The 20,030-nt window shown below is 40.3% G+C and overlaps 1 protein-coding gene across 1 annotated transcript; it reads right to left on the reverse strand.

The window, feature by feature from the left end:
- Positions 1-1,863: 1,863 nt before the first annotated feature.
- KLF5 (KLF transcription factor 5) lies at positions 1,864-19,458 on the reverse strand. The gene is made up of 4 exons (XM_022577049.2): positions 18,880-19,458; positions 15,643-16,516; positions 14,594-14,653; positions 1,864-3,689 (listed from the first exon to the last, which is right to left on the reverse strand). Exons 1-4 carry the CDS (start codon positions 19,129-19,131, stop codon positions 3,511-3,513), a joined length of 1,365 nt encoding a protein of 454 aa, XP_022432757.1. The 5' UTR covers positions 19,132-19,458; the 3' UTR covers positions 1,864-3,510.
- Positions 19,459-20,030: the final 572 nt, after the last annotated feature.

Genomic DNA, 20,030 nt, shown 5'->3' on the forward strand with positions numbered 1-20,030 from the left:
GTGTGGTATTCTTGAGCTAGCTGTTACTTGAATGACAGGGAAGAATGAGGGGTCCAATAATGAGAGAGGCTGAATAAACTTATGATGCCAAATTATTAACTGCAATTTCACTTTATTTTCCCATCAGGGATTTTCCCACTTATTGAAAATATATAATAGTGATACTGATTCTTTTCCTTCACTCTAAACTTTAAACTTTCACTCTAACTTCTGCTCTAAACTTTTATCTATTTTAACGTCTTTATTGGAGTATAATTGCTAGGGGCAGGACAGGAATAAAGATGCTCTAAACTTTAGATTTATCAAACTACTACTACAAAGATAATACAGAGTTCCCATATACCCCACCCCCAGTTTCCTCTATTCCATACTTTATTCAGATTGCCTCAGTTTTCCCCTAACGTCCTTTCTCTGTTCCAGAATCCCATTTCGTTTACATTACACTTGGTCACGTCTCCTTAGCCTTCTCTTGGCTGTGACAGCTTCTCACATTTTTGTTTCTCATAACCTGGAGTTTTGACTACTGGTTGGGTATTTTGTATGATGTCCCTCAACTGGGATGTCCAATGTCTTTCTCACCATTAGACTGGGCTTATGTGTTTTTAGGAGGAAGACCACAAGGCAAAGTTCCATTTTCATAACATCAAACCAAGAGTATACACTATGAACATGACTTATGCTGTTGACGAGGACCTTGATCACCTGCTGAGGGTGTCTGGCAGGCTTCTCTAAGTGTAAAGTGATCCTACCTCCCCTCCTGGCCATATTGTACTCTTTGGAATAAAGTCACTTTGTGCAACCTGCACTTAAAGCGAGCGGGGACTTATGTTCTATCTCTGAGGGTGGAGGATCTACAAAAACTGTTTGGAATTCTTCTGCAGACCTCTTTCCTATATTTTCACTCATTTATATTAGCATGGACTCATGGGTATTTTATACTTTGGGTTATAATCCAATCCTATTTTATATTGTTGCTCTGACATTCCAGCATCACTGTAGGAATTTTTTTTTTGACATTTATTTAGGCTGTGCCGGGTCTTAGTTGCAGCATGTGGACTCTTAGTTGCAGAACGGGGGATCTCGTTCCCTGACCAGGGATCAAACCCAGGCCCCCTGCATTGGGAGCGCAGAGTCTTACCCACTGGACCACCAGAGAAGTCCTGGAATTTTTTTTTAATTGCTTACTTCTCATTGCTGTAAGATTGCTCCAGGCATCCTTGTATGCTTCCTACCCTAGTCCCAGAATCAGCCATTTCTCCGAGGAGCAACTCTTGGCTCTTTTTATTGGAGATGGCATTAGAAACCAAGGTGTACTGTTGCTAGTGGTTAAAATCATCTCAGTGTTTGTTTTTTTTTTTTTTTGGCCATACCGCTCGGCTTGCGGGATCTTAGTTTCCCAACCAGCGATCGAACCCAGGCCCCAACTGGGGCCCCTGCAGTGGAAGGGTGGAGTCCTAACCACTGGACCACCTGGAAATTCCCTTTCTCTTTTAAAAAGGAAAAAAAAGTTAAAACACTAATTCTTGTTTTGTTTACCTCTGACAAAACTAGGCTATATACAAGTTAGCTCCACAGTGTCTTCAACTAATGATCTTGAAAAGGTAAAGTCAATATGTGTCTGTGTAATGACCAGAGGGGGGGCTAAAGAAATCAGCATTCATGAAGTATGCCTCCCTTTATACCTCCGGTATTGTAAAAACAAATTCCTCTCTTTTGTCTTAAACAAAAGTAGACACTGGTTCAAAGTGGGAATTGTTTTCTTATTAACTGCCCACATAAAACAGACCCTTTTATATAGCTATGAGAAAGGAATTTGTTCATTGTTTTTGCTATGGTAGGGGAAGAAGGAAGGCACAACATGAATCTTTTAGGCACTTTTTATTTTCCAAAAAAATTTGTCATTTATATATATAAACATCTCATTCTCTCAAAAAATTCTACAACTATACAGCTGTTTGCTCCATTATTTGCATAGGAAATGACCACAATACAAAAATAAGAGGGAAAAAGAAGCAAAACAGCAACCAACTTATGCTTTCCATGTAGGTATGTTTCCACGTATAAACATTTTGAAGCCTCTTACAAAATATTTACACCGTTTGTCATCTATTTACACGTTTTTAAGAGCAACTTTTCTAACAAACAAAACTATAATTTATCAAGTTATGAAAATTTTCTAAAAAATTTACTATATTACCACAAAATAAATAAAGATAAACAATATTTTAAAAACAAAATTAAATTTTCATTTCAATTAAGACCGCTTTTGGCATTTTGCTTATTCATTCTGCCCTTTGGTTGACAGCATCAGTGTCACATTACTATTTTATATTGCATATGTGTAGCACTTACTTCCTTAAGTTTTCAACATGTCATTTATAATTAAAGGCAGACACTGAGTCAGTATTAACAATAGATTAACTAAACTGCACTGTAATTTAGGTAAAATTACTGTGTCTCACTGTATATTACATGCAAAGTCGACATAAACTGGCATTTAACCAACTGTACTGCACGAGCAAACATCTCGATATATGAAACCTGCATCATAAATTCCATGTTTCCATATACGAAAAACTACATCATACACTCAACATTGCCATGTGAAAACTACGTTAAGTCCGTCTTTTTAAAAAATGATACTGTTCAGCTTGTTGTAAGAGGTTTAATTTTTGAATATTGTTAACTGTCTTTTAGCTCGAGTTCACAATTCATACAAAATGTTGCTCATATTTAAAATAAACAATCTGATTTTAATCAGTGCATGAAATCTGCTTTTGAAGTTCATTTGAATGATTATTATCTCTTCCCCCTAGAGAAATGAATTTGGTAAGGTTTTAAAAGGTATCTTACCACAGGTTCTAACTGTCAATGTATTCATGGTTATTTTCAAAAGAATTATTTATGATTTTTCCCCAAAGGAATCTTAGAAAACGTGTAATAAACCTATAAAGCTGATTTGCATATTTACAAAATTTCGAAGAGCAAATATAGGCAACTCATATTTAAAAAAGAAAAACAAAACAACGTTTGTTCAATGGCTATTTGGAATTGCCAGGTATGCCGCGCACCTCCAGAGAATTACCTAGTATTGAAAAAAACTCCTCTGATGTCAAGTAAAATCTTGACACACAATCCAGCCGACTTCCTGTGCCTGCCAACTGACTTGTTTACTAAACACTGTCACATTAAACGGTGGTGCTTTGGGAAGAACACTGCAAACACACCCTGCACGCCCGATCCGCACTGAGATGAGGCTGCCTGTCTGAGATGATTGGCATCTGCCTGGGTGAAGCCAGGTTACAGCAAGCATTCCAGATTCTGAAAAGGACCAAACACTTTGGTATTAATACAATGTATTCCCTGTTTTCTCAAATATACAAAATATACATTTCCAGTCTTTTGTTTTCGTTTTCATCTTTCTCTATATAGTTAAGTTTGTAGTTTAGAATTTTGCCAAGCGAGCGGAGGAGCGGCGGCAGGCGATACGCGGGCGGCGGCAGCGGCAGCTCAGTTCTGGTGCCTCTTCATGTGCAGGGCCAGGTGGTCCGAGCGGGAGAAGCTGCGGTTGCACACGCCGCACTGGAAGGGCTTGGCCCCCGTGTGTTTGCGGTAGTGTCGGGTCAGCTCGTCCGAGCGCGCGAACCTCCAGTCGCAGCCTTCCCAGGTGCACTTGTACGGCTTCTCACCTGTGCCAAGGGACCAAGAGGAGGAGGTGAAGGGGTGACTCGGAACACGGACACAGGCAGTACTGCCTGCTAAGGCGTTTCTCTCAAACTCATGCTCCGAGGAGGGAAGTGTGCGAATTCCTTGATGAACTAAAAACCCCTCGAGTCATCTAGCACAGAGTCACTGTTTTGCAGAAGAGCACTTAATTACAGAGAGAAAAAGTATTCTGTCCATCAATACTATAAACTTAATGGACCACAACTGAGATCCTTTACTTCAACAAAGTGGTCCTAAAAGTTTCTGAATTAGCCACACTGGAACGTCCAGCACGTAAGCCAGTTTGCTTGAACACAGGGCTTTCCAACATGGACTACTGGGCACTGGCTCTTTGAAATTCACTCCAGTACACATACATACACACCTTCCCATTTTTCAGACTGAAGCAAACCAAAGCTGGAAAAAGAGTAAAGTTGAATGGTGCTAACGCTTTATGCATTTGCTATTTAATAATTCCTCAACCAGATCAGAAAGTCTGGTACCGATAACTTCACTTTGGTGAAGGGTCATGAAACAGCCACAATTCTAACATTTGCTGATAAATGCATTTAATTTTCCTCTGCAATGCATTGAGCCAAAAAGCAAAATTCACTCCATCAACGACGTGCCAAATGCATATTATATGCCAGGCACCGTCCTGAATGCTTAGGATAAAACAAAAATGCCTGACCTCATGGAGCTTGTATGTGTAACATAGAAAAGCCTCTAATTCAATCTTCCTGTTCTTTCACAGCTCTCTTCACTTAAATGGTGAATTGATATATGAGCCGCTGCCCTATCCCTTGCAATCTGTATTTTTCTTAATGTTGTCTAAAGTTTGCTGGTTGCTAATCTTTCAAAACCACTCAATATTGGCAGCCCAAAAGGATTCTGCCTATAGTGGCACCCAAAGAAACTCCCGGATGGTCTGGCAAAGGCCTTTGCTACCCTTCACTCCAGACCAGCTTCTGACTTCATGCAATTACCCTGCATCATTGCATATTTTTGATATACAAATAAAATTAATGTCACTTTTGGAAAAAAAACTACTTGCTATTTATAAGGCAGTCGTAACTCCCAGTTTTAGAATTGATTAGTTCTATTTAATTAAGATCATGTATTCCTCTAAATAAATCCCCAAACCTAAGAACTTCTCACTGAGTATTCACTAGTAGTTCCTATATTTTTGCTTTATTTTGTTATGATTTTCCATGAGTTTGTTTAAGATGAGAGCTTGTGAAGTCAATCTGCACATTAAAGTACTGCTGGCTTACTGCTGAGTTTTATATGGATAGCATTTTAAAACTCTGAGTAGCCAAACTCCTAAATTCCTTAAAACGTTTTCTTCTGCAAGGGAAGAGGTGCTTTGAACACTGGTTACTCAGTACCACAATGAAATCCAACTACCTTTCTGCCTGATTTAGCAGGATCATATTCAGGAAGTTGTAAGATTACTCAACTGAGTCCAAATTTTAAGACATTGTTCACATCAACTGAGATTTCCACAGCTCGTGGTTAATGTATTTTTGCTGTCCTGATAACCACTCTTGACACCTGAACAAAATCCCATTAAGGACAAAGATGGAAGGGCCAGAGCAGCCCTCTGAATCTTGTACCAGTTACTTCCCAGGAGATTTCCTTTCAACGCCTGTGGTGTGCACCCCTTAGCCACCCTTCGCCTCTCCTCTCCTCTGCCTCTTAGCCAAGACACAGATATTTTTGTGTTTTTAAGTCCCTTTTAGGTTCCTACTGCTCCATTTAAAAAAAAAAATGCACACCTCAATACCTGAAGTGTTTTTTTTTCCCCCTCAGAGTAAATTCAAAGAATTTAAGCTAATATACTTAAACCTTTTGAGTAACAAGAAATAAACCACTTTTCTTTCACTTATATTCACATGTAATCTGTTTAATACATAGAAACGTCTTAATGCCAGATGTACATCAAACAGAAAAAATTAACCTTTTGCACACAAGTGTTTGTTTTTGTTCCCCGTGAAAAATAAATCACAAAAACAAACATGTTGGTTAAATACTTTACTGTCATTTAATGGGAAAAGAAAGTTATTTCTGATGTCTGAGGCAAGGAAAAAAATTCCTAAAGTGCCCCAATTTTAAAAGAAGTCATTCTAGTCTTTTGAATTGAATAATTAAATGGCAAGAGAACTGAATTTTCAAAGTTTATTTAAGAAACAAGGGACACTAGACTCTTTTTGTTCACTATTTTTACTGGCTAGGAAGCAATAAACTGCATCAGTATTTTTAAAAGTTTACTTTACTGATTGGTTGAAAAACGGTAGCCATGAAAATTCCTAAAACATTTGGGGGTTTGCTCTCAATTTATATGTATCTATAGATTATTCAGCCAAGAATACTACCACTGTCTGGACGTTAGTTATGGGGCCAGGGCTTCACCATAAAAGCAAGGACAACTATTCCCCACTTGAGGCAGTTTCTACGGGATTTGTTCAAGTGTCAACACGGCTCAAGTAAAACATTGTAGAGGAAACTGGTACCCAATTTCTGGCCAAATGCAGATTCAGGCCTTTCTTCCTCAGCCAGAAACACTATGCATAGTACTTCTGGGAAACCAAACTAACTTCCTTTAAGTTATTTCAACAAGATAGAGCTTTCAAAAGTTTAATTGGATTTTTACAGAATCTCTTTCCAATACCACCAATTTAAAATATTTAGTTAAGCTCTTTCAACATCAACTGTATTTTTAAGTTCTCATGCTGTTAATGTGAAACTTTCCAAAGGCAAAAAGAAAAAAAAAGTGAGAAATTTGTACAGCATGTAAAACAAGCTTCAATTATCTCAAATAAAGTATGTACTTTCTCATTCTCTTTTAAAATTACTAGGACTATTTTACTAGAAATCCCTGATCTTTTAAAAAATTGTTAAGTTACACATACATATGGGTCCATACTGATTAAGTCAATTAATGTTAAGCAAAAACATTACCAGTAGAAGAAGGGAGCAGGCAGAAGCAGACACTGAGCACATACTCCCAACTCAGGTACTTGTATCTCATTTATCCTCACAACACCTCCAGGAGTCAGAAGCAAAATGATGAGCTCCACGATCAGAAGCCTGGCCTGCCACTTTTCCTCAATGTCCTGCCTACATCCTCCATTAGCAAACACTAATACACGCTCTATATGAATGACTTAAGGAACACAAAGATATTGTTCACCTCTATTTAAAGATTCTGAAGCCACTTGTGAAGGTCAGTTAATGACTAGCTTAATGGACTGAGAGCAGGCCTGAAATCACGGACGGTCTGAAGCACAGGACACACTCCGACTGAGCCATCCCTGGCTGGGCGGAGACCTGCTTTTCAGGACCTGTGGAGTCCTGAGAGCTGTTCTATGCTGGGACTGACAATCCCCAAATATCACCTAATGACGGCTCTCTTTTACCCCAGGCTAAAGGAACTTCAGTGGGTTAGCAGAACATGTCTGTAAAGTATTTGAAAAGTCTTTAGCGATGTTTTTTCTTCTGCTGAATAGATTAAGAAATGACTTTTGAATCTACCACAATAGAATGGGAAAAGTTTCTCTGCTCTGCTGAACATACTCAATAGACTCACACCAAGGCCTTTCCCTAGAATGTTCTACACAGATTCTTCTAACAAAAGAAAAATATCACAGATGGCAATATTTATCTTACAATAGTTATCTTAGGTAACGTTTTTGTTACAGCAAATTTGTGTACCTGGTTTCCTTCCTGATGGCTAAAAAATAAATCCAATCAATTACGTTTGACAGAGGCCCAAAATCATCAAAATTCAAGTCAATGTTTAGTAAAGGAGAGTATAACCTGTACTGATGAGTGTGACCTGTACCAAGCGACTTGCAAAACACAACGAATAAGACTTGGTCTCTGGCCTCAGAGAGCTTAACATCCATATTCTATTCTGACTGTTAAAGTGGAATAAAATTATTTCAATAGTCAATACTTAAGCTTAATTCTTAGAATTTGAGTCCTTGATGCTCAAAATGAGCTCTTATTTCAGGAGGAAAATATTTTCATGCAATTCAAGAATAATTAGATCTTTCCCATCATTAGCGACTTAAGGAATTTAGAGCTGAAACAGTATACATTCTAGTAAAAGGATAAAAAAAAGAAGCTTTAATCCAAGATTAAATAAACTCACAGGGAAATGTTAGGTATCTTAAAAAACAGATAAAGCAAGATGATTTGGGCTCATTAATTCATATTTCTATATATCTATGTCAGTAATTTTCCATTAAAAATCTTTTTATTAAAGGTCATTGCAGAACATCTCCTACACCTGGCAACAGAAGGGTAGGCAGTTCATTTCAAAGATCTGTATTGCCAGTATTTGCAAAATGCACCTAATGTTTACTAGATATAGTATCCCTGTCAATAACGTACTCACTTTAAGGAGGCTAATTAAAGGATATATTAAGAAATTCCCTTCTTTCTCCCTGTGTGTGTATCTCTAAAATCGGACTCACCTGATTCCTTCTAGAAAACCTCTCAACAGTCCAAGAGAAATCATTCCACTTCTCTATATCCCCATCATCACTTAAATGTGATTTAAATGACTGATTTACACTGGCACAGATATTGCTGAATGAAGGCTTCAAATAGCTGTATTTTGCCTCCTTAACTAGCCATGAAAGTTCCTCAAAGGCAGAGACTGTCTTCTATTGCCTCACTTCTCCTCATGTACCTTTGGTTAATCACGTTTGGCCCAAGGCTGACCAACTTGGGAATTTTCATTCACGAAAAGGAGGGAAGGTATAAGAGACAGGGAAGCATCTAGTGTGAGGCCACCATATTGTGTCTCTTTTTTCTACGAACCCACCTGCAGCAGGGCTTTGCCTGGTTCTGTTTTGCTGAGGACCACTGAGTGTAATCTGATTAAAGGTACATTTAGGCGAGGACCGTACTTTTAGCCTCTTCAGAAGGACATGTTCAGAATCAGTTGATTATCCATCCTGAAGTTGTCCAAGGATAAATCAACTATGTAAATGAGCTTTCTCTTCCAGAACTGGACTGGATTTGGTGAAAACCAAGCAGTTGTGGAGCCCCTAGTGCTGGCCAAAGGCAGCCAGGGAACTGCCACACCTGAAGGGGACAGGGGTGGGTGTGATATCCTGGGTGACAGGATATCTCTACCCCAGCAGGACCAATCTCTAGGCGCCTAAGCTCCTCTCTGCTACTTCTCCTAGGGGTTCTGGACAAAAACATCCTCTATCATTGATAGTGTTAATGAAATACCAATTCCTGAGTCTCCTGACAAAAAGACAACATTCAGATTCACCTTCTTGTAATAAGAGCCCAAACCGAATTTTTTTTTTAAAAAAGCAAAGTCTTGGTGAAATATTTTACCTTCTCCTTTTTAACCAAAACAGAAAAATTCTGTTTTCATTTTTCTAGCACTGAATGAGTACTAGATATCCTTTCCTTTAATTTGCACTTAACGTGGTTACCTTGACCTGCAGATTCTTCCCAACTCTTAAAGGTTTATATTTATAAAGTAGTCAAAAGTATTTTCTTTTGCCCCGATGTTTTTTAATGAAAGCTACCTATGGTGTACTTCTAAAACAGTAACTCACCCTTAATCAGAGTTGTTAAAGATCCTTGAATATAAATAATACAGGCTGACAGAATAGGAATGCTGCTACAGAGACACTTACTGAAGTAGGACATTACTTTGTTTCTAATCTTTCACCTGAAAAGACGTAGCTCATCAAGTCAACAACTATTACTTTCTATAGAGCTAAAAATATCTGCCAAAGTAAAAACCTTTGGTGATTAAACCATTACTTTAAAAAAAAACTACATTCTCACTACCTTCACAGCTAACTGTTTCTGTCTCAACTTCAGCAATTCTATTTAATCCATCTATGAACCACCTTCTCCCACTAATTTATAAAAACAGAAGGAAGAAGAGATTCTCTTTGGATCCTCCACAAGATCAGTCAAAAACGTTTACTTAATCAAATTATACTTCTTAACCTTCCATAAGCTTTATCATCTCAAAATAACGTTTAATCAATTTCCTATGTAAATGTTTTTCGATGAAAGAACAAGTCCCAAAAGCAAAGTTTAATCTTCCCAGTGAGTCATTAAAAAGAAATTGTTTCTAAGCTTTCACGCTCATAAATACCTTTCCAGGGGTCTGAACCAGAGAATCTCTTTAAGCCACTATTTTTTTTGTTTACATTAACTTGAAATTGTCAATACAGAAAATAAATTTCAAAGCTGCAAACAAAAATAATTTAAGAATGTTTAACTAGTAACATATAACACAGGCTAAATGTGATACTTTTTCCTACATAGTTTTCAAATATAGACTCAAAAAAATCACTGAGCACTAAATAATTTCATGCTGCAAAACTTCTTCGCCTCTACAGATAACACAGGTTACACATTTAACCAATATTGATCTCTAGATCCAAACTGCATGATCTCCACTAAGGCCATATATACAATCATACGCTGATTTTAGCTCTAAATCATCTTTTAAGGAAATGAAGTCCTTCCTATATTTTTTAAGTGTTTTACCACTTCCCACAGTTCCACAAAAGGAGTAACTCATGCTCAGAACATTATGAATGTTTTCTATTTGTGGGGAAGTGCTACAAATCAAAATACCTTTATTATCAACATGGTCAGTATTTTAAAATAAAAATCCATACCTAATATATTTAATGGATAATAAGTGTAGAGCAAGGAACTAGACAGGAATTTATACCTAAGGATTTTTTAGTACCCAAACTGAAACTAAAATCAATGCTTAGCAATAAATCTCTAGCAGAGATTCTGTATTTTAAAGTATACATGGTAACATCTTAATATAAATGTCATTAGAAAAGAAAGTGTTCTACAGAGCAAGTAAGGCAGAACGTAGGAATTTAGTCTCTTTACAAGTAGGCTTGGGCTCAAAATCTTTGCAAAGCTTAATGTGAAATTCTTTCTTAAACAAGGAATCCCAAATACAGCTCACTGTGAGATTCTAACAGGATAGTGCTTCACCCACAGTCCATTTTGTGTTGTTATGTTATTTACGTTTCCATTTTCTTCTGTGGGGTGTTTCCAATGGTCCTTTTCTTGTCAACCCATGGCAGGGCGTTCTGGGGTCATTTAGTCCCCACGTGGCAGCCCGTGCAGAGTCTGGGTCTAAGGGATACTGGAGCCCAGTGCGTGTGCTGCTCAGATTCTGCACAGATGCTCGTTTTCTGCCCGGCTCCAGACAGCTGACAAAGGACCTTAAAATGTTACCATACCCGCTTTTCCCAACTGCTTTAGTATATACTCTAGGGTTAAGTGCACAGCCATACATGTGACTACAACTACTCAGATTTCAAACATCTGTATTCAGAGTTCACTATTTACTTCTTCAGAACTCTTTCTTTGGAAAGTAAGTACTTTTTACTAATGTGTAAACACAATTTTCAAAGAAATTTCCACACTCAAGAAACCAGTATCAGATGATGAGAAATGTTTTCAATTTCTTGCAAATTTTTCTTTGTTATATATAGTCTTAACTTTTTCCTATATTTTGGCCCCAAGCCTGTGCTCAGAAGTTTTTAAAATCTTCACTACGAAATTAAAGACAGTAAGATGTATGATACTGCTGGTTGCCGCAGAATATTCTTTTTGATTTATGAATCAGTTTAACAGTCACCTTGATTTGTAAGGGCAGAATGGTATGTGAATCTCTTTTTTAAAAAGGTGCTTGGGAGCAGCTTTCAGATGATGGCAATGGGTAAAGACCCTTGTACACATCATGAGGCTTACACAAATTTCAGTAGAATGTTCGAATTTAAATGCTGTTAAGAGTGCAAATAATTTTATTTGGAAATATACACTTCTTGACACTGTTGCCTAGAAGCAGCCATAATTATTTCTAACCAGAGGCATGACATGTATATACACACACTACAAATAACACACAAACACCCCTACACACGTTTAAGGGTACCCGTATAGGCTTATAAGTATGGTACCACATGTATATAAAGGATGCAGCATGTTTTTAAGTGAAATAGTTTTTTCCCTAGAAAAGAGGAAACATCCGTTTCAGGTATCCTGTCTACCCATATATAGAACTTTTTATTATTTGCATATTCTTTCTGAATAAAGAAATCGAAGTGTATAAACTTAGAAAAACTTGAATGCTATGAGACTTCTGGTTCAAGAAACTGATTATTTTCTACTCTTTCATCCCAAATTTTTTTAAAAAGGTCTTGTTTTGGAAGGACTATTTCCTTAGGTTCAATTTTTAAGTCAAGAAGCATTTGCAATCTAAAAATCCAGAATATGCAATTAAATAGAACTCAGGCATAGGCTGTTTTAATTGCTTAAATCGTTTTTAAAACATAAGGTAACTAGACATTTTAAAGCAATCACAATTATATTCCAAAGAAATCCTAGGGTCCTTCACATTCTGCCTGCAAAATGGCAATCATTTCAAAAGTCATTTTTTATTTTTGATATCAAAAACAAGATCGACCTTCCCATATAAATTGTTTTTCAAGTCCCCTAAAAAATTGTCAGGGGAGGTGGGCAGGGGGTGGGCGGGAGACAGAAAGAAAACAAAAATCTAATACATGAGAGCAGTTACTTAGAAATACCTGGGCCTTTAAAAGAAGAAGAAGAAAAAAAAAGACTTCGCTGGCTTCAGATACATTCATTAAAAAACAACAGGCAGGGAGGGGAGGATGCAATGAGAGAGCACAGGTAATTTTCAAAGGCATTGTCTAGAAACTAGAAATGAGGAGAAAACAACCTCAATGCTCTATGATTACCCAAGAACGGGTTTAGCCAGATGAACAAGTCTGCTACAAACCCTCCCCAAGGCATCTGAAAGGCTATCAAACAAAACTTTATTAAACTGGATTACAGGGTCTCACTCATCAGAGGTCGATGGCCACACATTTATGATCTGGTGAAAAAGTCGATGCATGGGACCCAAACTAGGCCTACATCTTCTTTTTAGTTGTTTTTTTTTTTAAGTACGAGCATTGTTAAGACAACCCACTATTAAATTTCTCTGCCAGCAGGTCAAGTTCCAGAATCCTAGGTATAAGCGTTCAGAGCACTAAACCCTGACAGGGGTTACAAGGCCACTTAGATATGCTCTGACTACATCCCTGCAATAAGCAGTTGACTACATCGTTATACAGTATCGCCCTCCTCTTTTATTAGGAGACTTTAACCTCAGGAGAAACGTGTTCTCTCCTTTCTAGCTCCTGTTTCAAGGACTTTCAAAGGAAAATAAAACAATCGTTCAGAAGTTTTGAAGGTATTTCCTCTTCTCCTTAATCAAAATTCAAGTAAAAACCCATTTTCAATGTTTCCTTAATATATAACACATAAAGGATAGTTTAGTATTTCTATAGGGAATGTTTTCATGGCCTTGTCATATGTATTCTGAAAACTTCAGGTTGAGTTTATATGCTTAATGGCTGTTTGTTTAACTATAAATATAACTTCTACTTTGGGCTGCTGAGGTAGGATCTTTCCTTTTACATAATCAATCTGTCTCTATCTAAAAACTTTGGGCCGGATTAACCCATTGGTTTCACTGATAAATACATAAGATGTCTTTTCTTTAAAAGCAATTGCTCAGAAAGCCCTGGAATCTACCACGTTGTCGCCAACACTATTCAGGTTTGAAGAAGTAGTGTTTATCACTGCGATATCAAGTAATACTTCCTAACGTGCATACAAAATGTCTGCAGCCATATTCCTCTTAGAGCTCGATCTCAGCACTGACCTTTGTTCAAAGGCTTTTACTTTTTAATGCAGCAGTTAAGAGATAACTGTTTCATTTATCAAAACTCAATTTCCATAGTAACATCCAGCCTGGGGAGATTCAAGTCCTCAGACTAATCCAACAACCCATTCAAAGGAACTGTTGAATACTTTGGTTTCCATAGCAATGATGGAATAAAACATTTTGCTAAGTCATTGCTTTTATTAGCAAACTTATTCTCTGAACTTTAGGTTAAAGCTGCATTTACTGAGAGAAAAAAACCCAAAACATCACTTTGTATAGGTTCCTCCCTTTAGGGCTATCCTTTTAAGAAAATCACGAACAGTAACCACCTATATATTTGCAAATACTTTGGGTACTTGGAGGCTTTTACAGCTTGCCACCTCGTTTCGTCCTCAAATGAGTTCTGATGTAAAGTTTTAAAATGAAAAAGCATTTTTAAATGATTGTATAGATCTGACAAGATATGTATTCACAAAATTATAGGGGCTAAACATGTTAGACACGGATGAGATACAAGCTAGAATAAAGATAAAGTCTCTCCGATGTATAAAATATGGGCTGGGGTAGGATGTAGAGTAACTTTTAAACCACGACCCCAGTTTTGCCTGATTTTAATACTCTGCAATTTCGACCCTACCTTTCACCAAGCACGGAAAACATGCTAAACGCAGATATTTTAGGTTAAGGTGAAACTAAAGATGCTGTATTCAGCAGTTATGCTTTACATGCTAAATAGAAAAGGTTTTAGTGTTTGATATAGTTTTATAGAAGCCAACTGATTTGCTGCGGAGGGAGAAAATGAGTTACATTTTTTCCTTCAAGATAGGAATAACAGTGCCATTAAAGTTTTAAAATCCATTAGTAAACTTCGTTGTTTATGTTTGCGAGCAATTAATTCTATGTGAGGTGACAGGGCAAGGCCTTAGTGAGGGAACGTCAGCCTTCCTGGAACCAAACTTTTTCACTGAACTGAATTTTGAGCCAGGCCAGTGCTGAAAAGGTAGGCCATTAAAAAAGTAAAAGTTGAAAGAAGAAAGAAGAGATCAAACCACGTGTTGGCTTTTAGAGGATGAATACCACTTAACACTGTTTACAAAACTCACAGAATTAACAAGAAAATTAACATACCAGTATGAGTCCTCAGATGAGCTTTTAAATGAGAAGATTTTGTATAAACTTTTGTGCAGCCTAAAATAAAGGAGAAGAACAGCGTGTCATTCTGGAGATCCTTTTGCAATCTTTACATTTGATGACTCGGTGTTTAAAATCTGGCTTTAAAGAAGAAATCTCTCACACAAGGAGGTATTTGAAACTTCAATTTTAAGAGATGTCTTAAAGCATACTCCCCTACTACCTGATTAAAGGTATAATGTGATTTGCTTTATGTATCACTTTAGCAGAAAGAGAGCAGGCAATCAAGCCAAGCTACAAATGGGAAATGTGTGCTTATACCAGTAGGTGCTTTACACTAGTAACACATACTTCAGTGATTTAAAAAATTTTAATGGCTCTAGAGCTGACAACGTTAAACCATTATCCAAGATGACTGCAATTTTCTGTACTCCCACATTTCTCGTTTTTTCATTTAGTATGTCATGCCATATCATGTATAATAAATTATACCCTGTATTAATCATAAACTAGCTTATGCCAGCAACTTATAGATATATTCATAACCGTCATCAGTTTATATTTTGGGCCACGTATCTCATTCAAGAATGAGCGTATGTTCACATGCTATCAGAACCAACCTTGAAATCTATTCTGTAGATAGTTCTGCCTTGTAGCAACCTACTCTTCATTCCCACCCCTTATTTTCCCCTACCTTACTTAAGTAATCCCTTTTCAGAGTACTTAATGTAGAATTAAGAACTCCAATTTAGATTGCTACGGTAAACAAGGAAAATGTAGCAAGACTCTAAGGTATATAATATTAAAGAGAAAAAAGTCCAAAGTAATCTTTTTTTCCAAATATTCCAGACTTTTTTAACACATCACATAAACACTAGGTAACTAAATGGTTACAAACTTGGGTAAGGCACAGAGACTGGGATGCGACAAGAACAGAGTAGGTGAATTTTTTTTTTTATTGTCAAGCACTACTCTCCCGTATAAAAAGGCACACACAAACACACACTAAATACACATCGATGCTTCAACCAGGTAGGATCACATACCCGGATAATCGCAGTAGTGGATGCGTCGTTTCTCCAAATCGGGGTTACTCCTTCTATTGTATCTGACAGGCTGGATGTTTTGCGAAGTAACTGGCAGGGTGGCAGGTAAATTTGGATTATGAATTGCCAGTTTAGAAGCAATTGTAGCAGCATAGGATGGAGGTGGGGTTAAATTCTGGAGCATCTCTGCTTGTCTATCTGGACTTCCAGGCTCTGAGCTTGGTGGTGACGGGGGGAAGTAAGTGGCCTGCTGGGAAAGAAACTGACTTGGCATGGGGTATGTGCAAGGGGGCATGCTCTGGAATTGCTTCATGGCAGTCTGCGGGACGGCAGAGGTGTGAGTGTTAAGACCCGCCATGGCGGCCGACACTGAAACATTAAGACTGTCCATCACTGCTGTCTGGTTTGTAGAACTGGGCATATCTAGATCCGGTGTATTCAGGAGCTGGTAGAGGTGGCCCTGCTGGGGAGGGACAGAAAGATGAAGGTCTGGTGTAGGAAGTTCTTGTTTGATGAAAATATTGTTCACCTCTGGAGCTGCGGTCTGGTGGGAGCTGAATATACTGGTGAACTCAGGGAGGGCCTGGGTCGGGGCCGGAGGAGGGGCTGTCGTTTCACTCTGGTGGCTGAAAATGGTAACAGGTTCTGTCTTGATGTGTGTTACGCACGGTCTCTGGGATTTGTAGAGGCCAGTTCTCAGGTGAGTGATGTCGGGGAGGAAGACGTTCATGTTGATACTGTAAGGTAACCCTTCACTGTCAGTGAAGAACTGGTCTACGACTGAGGCACTGTCTCGTCTATACTTTTTATGCTCTGGAATTATAGAAACTGGAGGAAGCTGAGGTGTCAGATACTTCTCCATTTCACATCTTGTCTAAAAAAGAAGAGATACAAACATGTATAATCCACCCAATTCATCATCTCAGGAAGGACAAACTGTGCTTACTAAAAATTCCCCCCAACAATCCTTATGAAAAGTACTAAGGCAAACTCCTAAGTGTTGCTTATAAACATATCTGGTTTATTTGTCAATTGTGTAACAAAATGGTTCACCAAAAACTTACGAAACTGTGTTTAACAAGTATTTGGTAAAATAGTCCCCAATCAACCCCAGATAAAAAGTGAAAGAGACAAACCAAGAAGCAAAAGGAAGCAAACAGAAAAAATATTCCTTTCTGATGCAATAATAAAATATACTTTATCATCACTCACGTACAAGCAAGGTTCCCTGCCCCATTACATTTAAGTTTGCAGCTGAAATACAGTATTGTAATATGGCCAAATTACCTTGATTCTGTTCATGTCATACAGGTAAATTCAGTGTTTAAAACAGAAAGAAAAAAAACCCAGCAAACCTTAACCATAATATTGAAAAATTTCTCTCTCTCTCTCCTTTTTTTTGCTTGGGTAGATATTGCTAAAATATTTAATATAAAACATATTCCTTGGCTATTTCAGTGCCTTTTCCATTTTATAGTTCAGTGGAAACTTAAATACAATGTCTTGAGCAAAACATAGTATCCACTGAAAAGAACAAACCAACTTCACCCTTCACCATTTGATCTAAATGTTGATTTTAATCAGCAGATTCTGTAATTGGTTAATATGATAATGAAATGTTCCTATTCATATCCCTATCTAAAACAGATCTTTAATTACCTAGGGGAAAACCATTCCCTTGGTAGAGTGGTGCTAAGGGGCCCATGGGTGGGGATAGGCTGCCTGTCGCCAGCACAGTCATCAGCCAAAGATTTATCGTGTGCTCCTCAGTGGGCCAATGCTACATTCCCCCTCACTCTGTAAAAAGCTCAACCTTATCCTCTTGTGTCTTCTAAGCAGCAAACTGACAAATAACCAAATCATTTTAAAATGGTGATTTTTTTTTTTTTAGGACACAGCCCAGCTTGTAACTGGTCTCCTCCGTCTTTTCCAGCTATCGTCTTTCCTGGTATAACATAAACTTCTACAATTTTTTACACTGAAAGGAAATTTCAACAGAAAAAAACCCCACAAACACACACAAAGCACCCCAAACTAGATGCTCATAGAACGATCAACCACGGTATCCTAACCAGTGAATAATACAGTCATTTTCTGCTACTACTTAATTTCAAGTGTTTCAAATCAGACCCCGAATCATTCGATGTGGATATAGACCGTGTCTCCCGCATAGACACGATTTAAAAATAAAAATTAACGCTCTGGTCTTGTAAGTCACTTCTCTGACAAATGCCACTGCCCTTTCACAGCACTGCGACACTCGCAGACCTCCCGGAGCAGAAGCTGGGTAGCAAATACACAGTGTACCAAGGGTCTATTAAATGAGGCGTCTTGAAATAAACCGAACTAAACCCTTTCGTGCACTTCGCTCCCATGGTGGTTAGTGGTTTCTGATTTTAGCTCTTCCAGCTGTTTGCATGTGGGTATGTTTCCAATTTTTTTTTTTTTTTTCCTTGGGACAGGCTAAAAGTCCCGGGAAGTTTTTTCTGGGCTATATGACTCCCTGCGTGGGCGAAAGAAACAGGCGGTTGCTCTAATTCGGCTGCCGGGCAAGTGTAAAAGCCAACTGCCAGCTTTCATCGAGGCTCCAAGAGGAAATTTACACGCACATGAAGAAACCAACAACCCCCGGTCTTTCTTTGTCTTTCTTTTTAAGTTAAAATAAGCGCTCCAACACCACCTTAGCTTTCCCAACTCCCGTTTCCCAAAGGCAGCCCTACGATAGCGTCTAAAGCAGGTTGCGCCAAGGGATATGAAACTAGCACCCCGAGGGGCCTCCCTACAGCACCCCGATTTGCGTTTCCACTGAACCCGGGACAGCGTGGGACGGGGGTGGGTAGGGGGAGAGTCCAAGGCCGGGGCAGCGGCAGGAGGCGGGATTAAGAGGACACGCGGAATCGAAGCGAAGTAGGGCGTGAGGTACGAGGTTTCATCCCCCGAGTGGAAGAAAACCAACTAAGGTGCGTGTGAGCACCAGTTCTCTCCTTACCCTTTCCCGGACAGAGCTGCCAGGGCAGATTCCCCTTGGACCCTCCCCTTCAGGTACCCCCACCTTCTCCCGGCGAAAAGCGAGTGCCCGGCCAGGAGGGCAGGGCGGGGCTGCCCCCCAGACCCGGGCCGCGGTGCGCCCCGACGCGCGCCCCAGCCTGGAGCGGCCCCTGTCGCCCGCGCGTCGCAGCGGCGGGGCACGCCCGAGTCCCGGGAGGGAGGCGGAGGGAGGGGAGCAGCTCTTCCTACCTGGACCAGCTCCTCGGCTGGCAGTCTCGGGCCGGCGGCGGGCGGCGGCGCCGGCTGTGGCGGCGCGGGCTGCGCCTGCGGGTGGTGATGCGAATGCTTCAGCTCGTCGCCGGGGAAGAGCGTCGCGTCGCGGGCCGGGTTCGCGGCGCCCAGCACGGGCTTGAGCTGAGCGAACACGGGCTCGTCCTGCGGGGGCGGCGGCTGGGGCATAGGTCCCAGGCGGGCGCTCATGGTCAGCACCCGCGTAGCCATGGGAACTCGGGGGTCGGCTCCGGGCGCGGGGTGCGGGCTGAGCGAGCTTCCCACGTCGCCCACGCTGACTCGGGCCGGCGAGCTCGGCGCGGGGCGGCGGGCGGAGGAGGGGAGGCTCCGGGTGGACCCCTCAGCTCACACCAGGCGCGGTTTTTGAAGGCGCGCACGAAAACCCAAACTCTTCCGCTCCGCCTCGCGTGAAAGCCGATGTCCTCCCGGCGACCACTTTCTCCCGCCCCGCCCCGCTCCCTCGCTCCCCCGGAGCCCGCTCCCGCCACTGCCGGTGTCCCCGAACGAGCTGCTAGCGCGCGTACCTGCCCCGCGACTACTGACACTTGACGCCCGCCTCTATTTTACCCAACTCTTGGGGGGCGGGGCACAGCGGCGAGACTGGCAGCGCTCCGGCGAATCCCGAGGCCCCGAGGCCGGCCGGGCTGGAGCGGCTAGCCTATGAGAAAGGAGAAGCTTGCCCAGAGCTCCGCCTCCGCCGGGCGGACCGCACCCCTCTCGGGCCACGAGCTTCGCGCGCAGGGCGGCCGCGCAGTTTGTACACAACTTCTCTGACAGATTGGGCTGGCGGAGCTGGGGGCGGAGGAAGGAAAGAAGCGGGTGGAATCTGGGGAAGAGAGGGAATTCGGGTGGAGACGTGGAGGGAGATCTCTACGGACTGTTCTCTGCCAGGATTAGAGAGAAAAAAGAGTTTTGCAGGTCTTAGGTGTTGTGCAAGGACCTGAAACTCACAAGCTGAAACCTAGAAGGCAGCTAGGTGCGGGCGCTAGGGTTTTGAAGAGTTTTGTTTAATGAGCGTGTATTTTTAAATATACAAAATGTACTTTCTTTAGCGCAGAACTAGGGGCGGTGTGATAAATTTAAAAACAGCTCTTGTCTCTGTGTATCTT

This window comes from Delphinapterus leucas, chromosome 18 (genome assembly GCF_059928025.1).
Source record: "Delphinapterus leucas isolate spDelLeu-1000000601 "Yukka" chromosome 18, BTC_Dleu_Yukka2, whole genome shotgun sequence".
In the NCBI taxonomy this organism is placed as follows: Eukaryota; Metazoa; Chordata; class Mammalia; order Artiodactyla; family Monodontidae; genus Delphinapterus; species Delphinapterus leucas.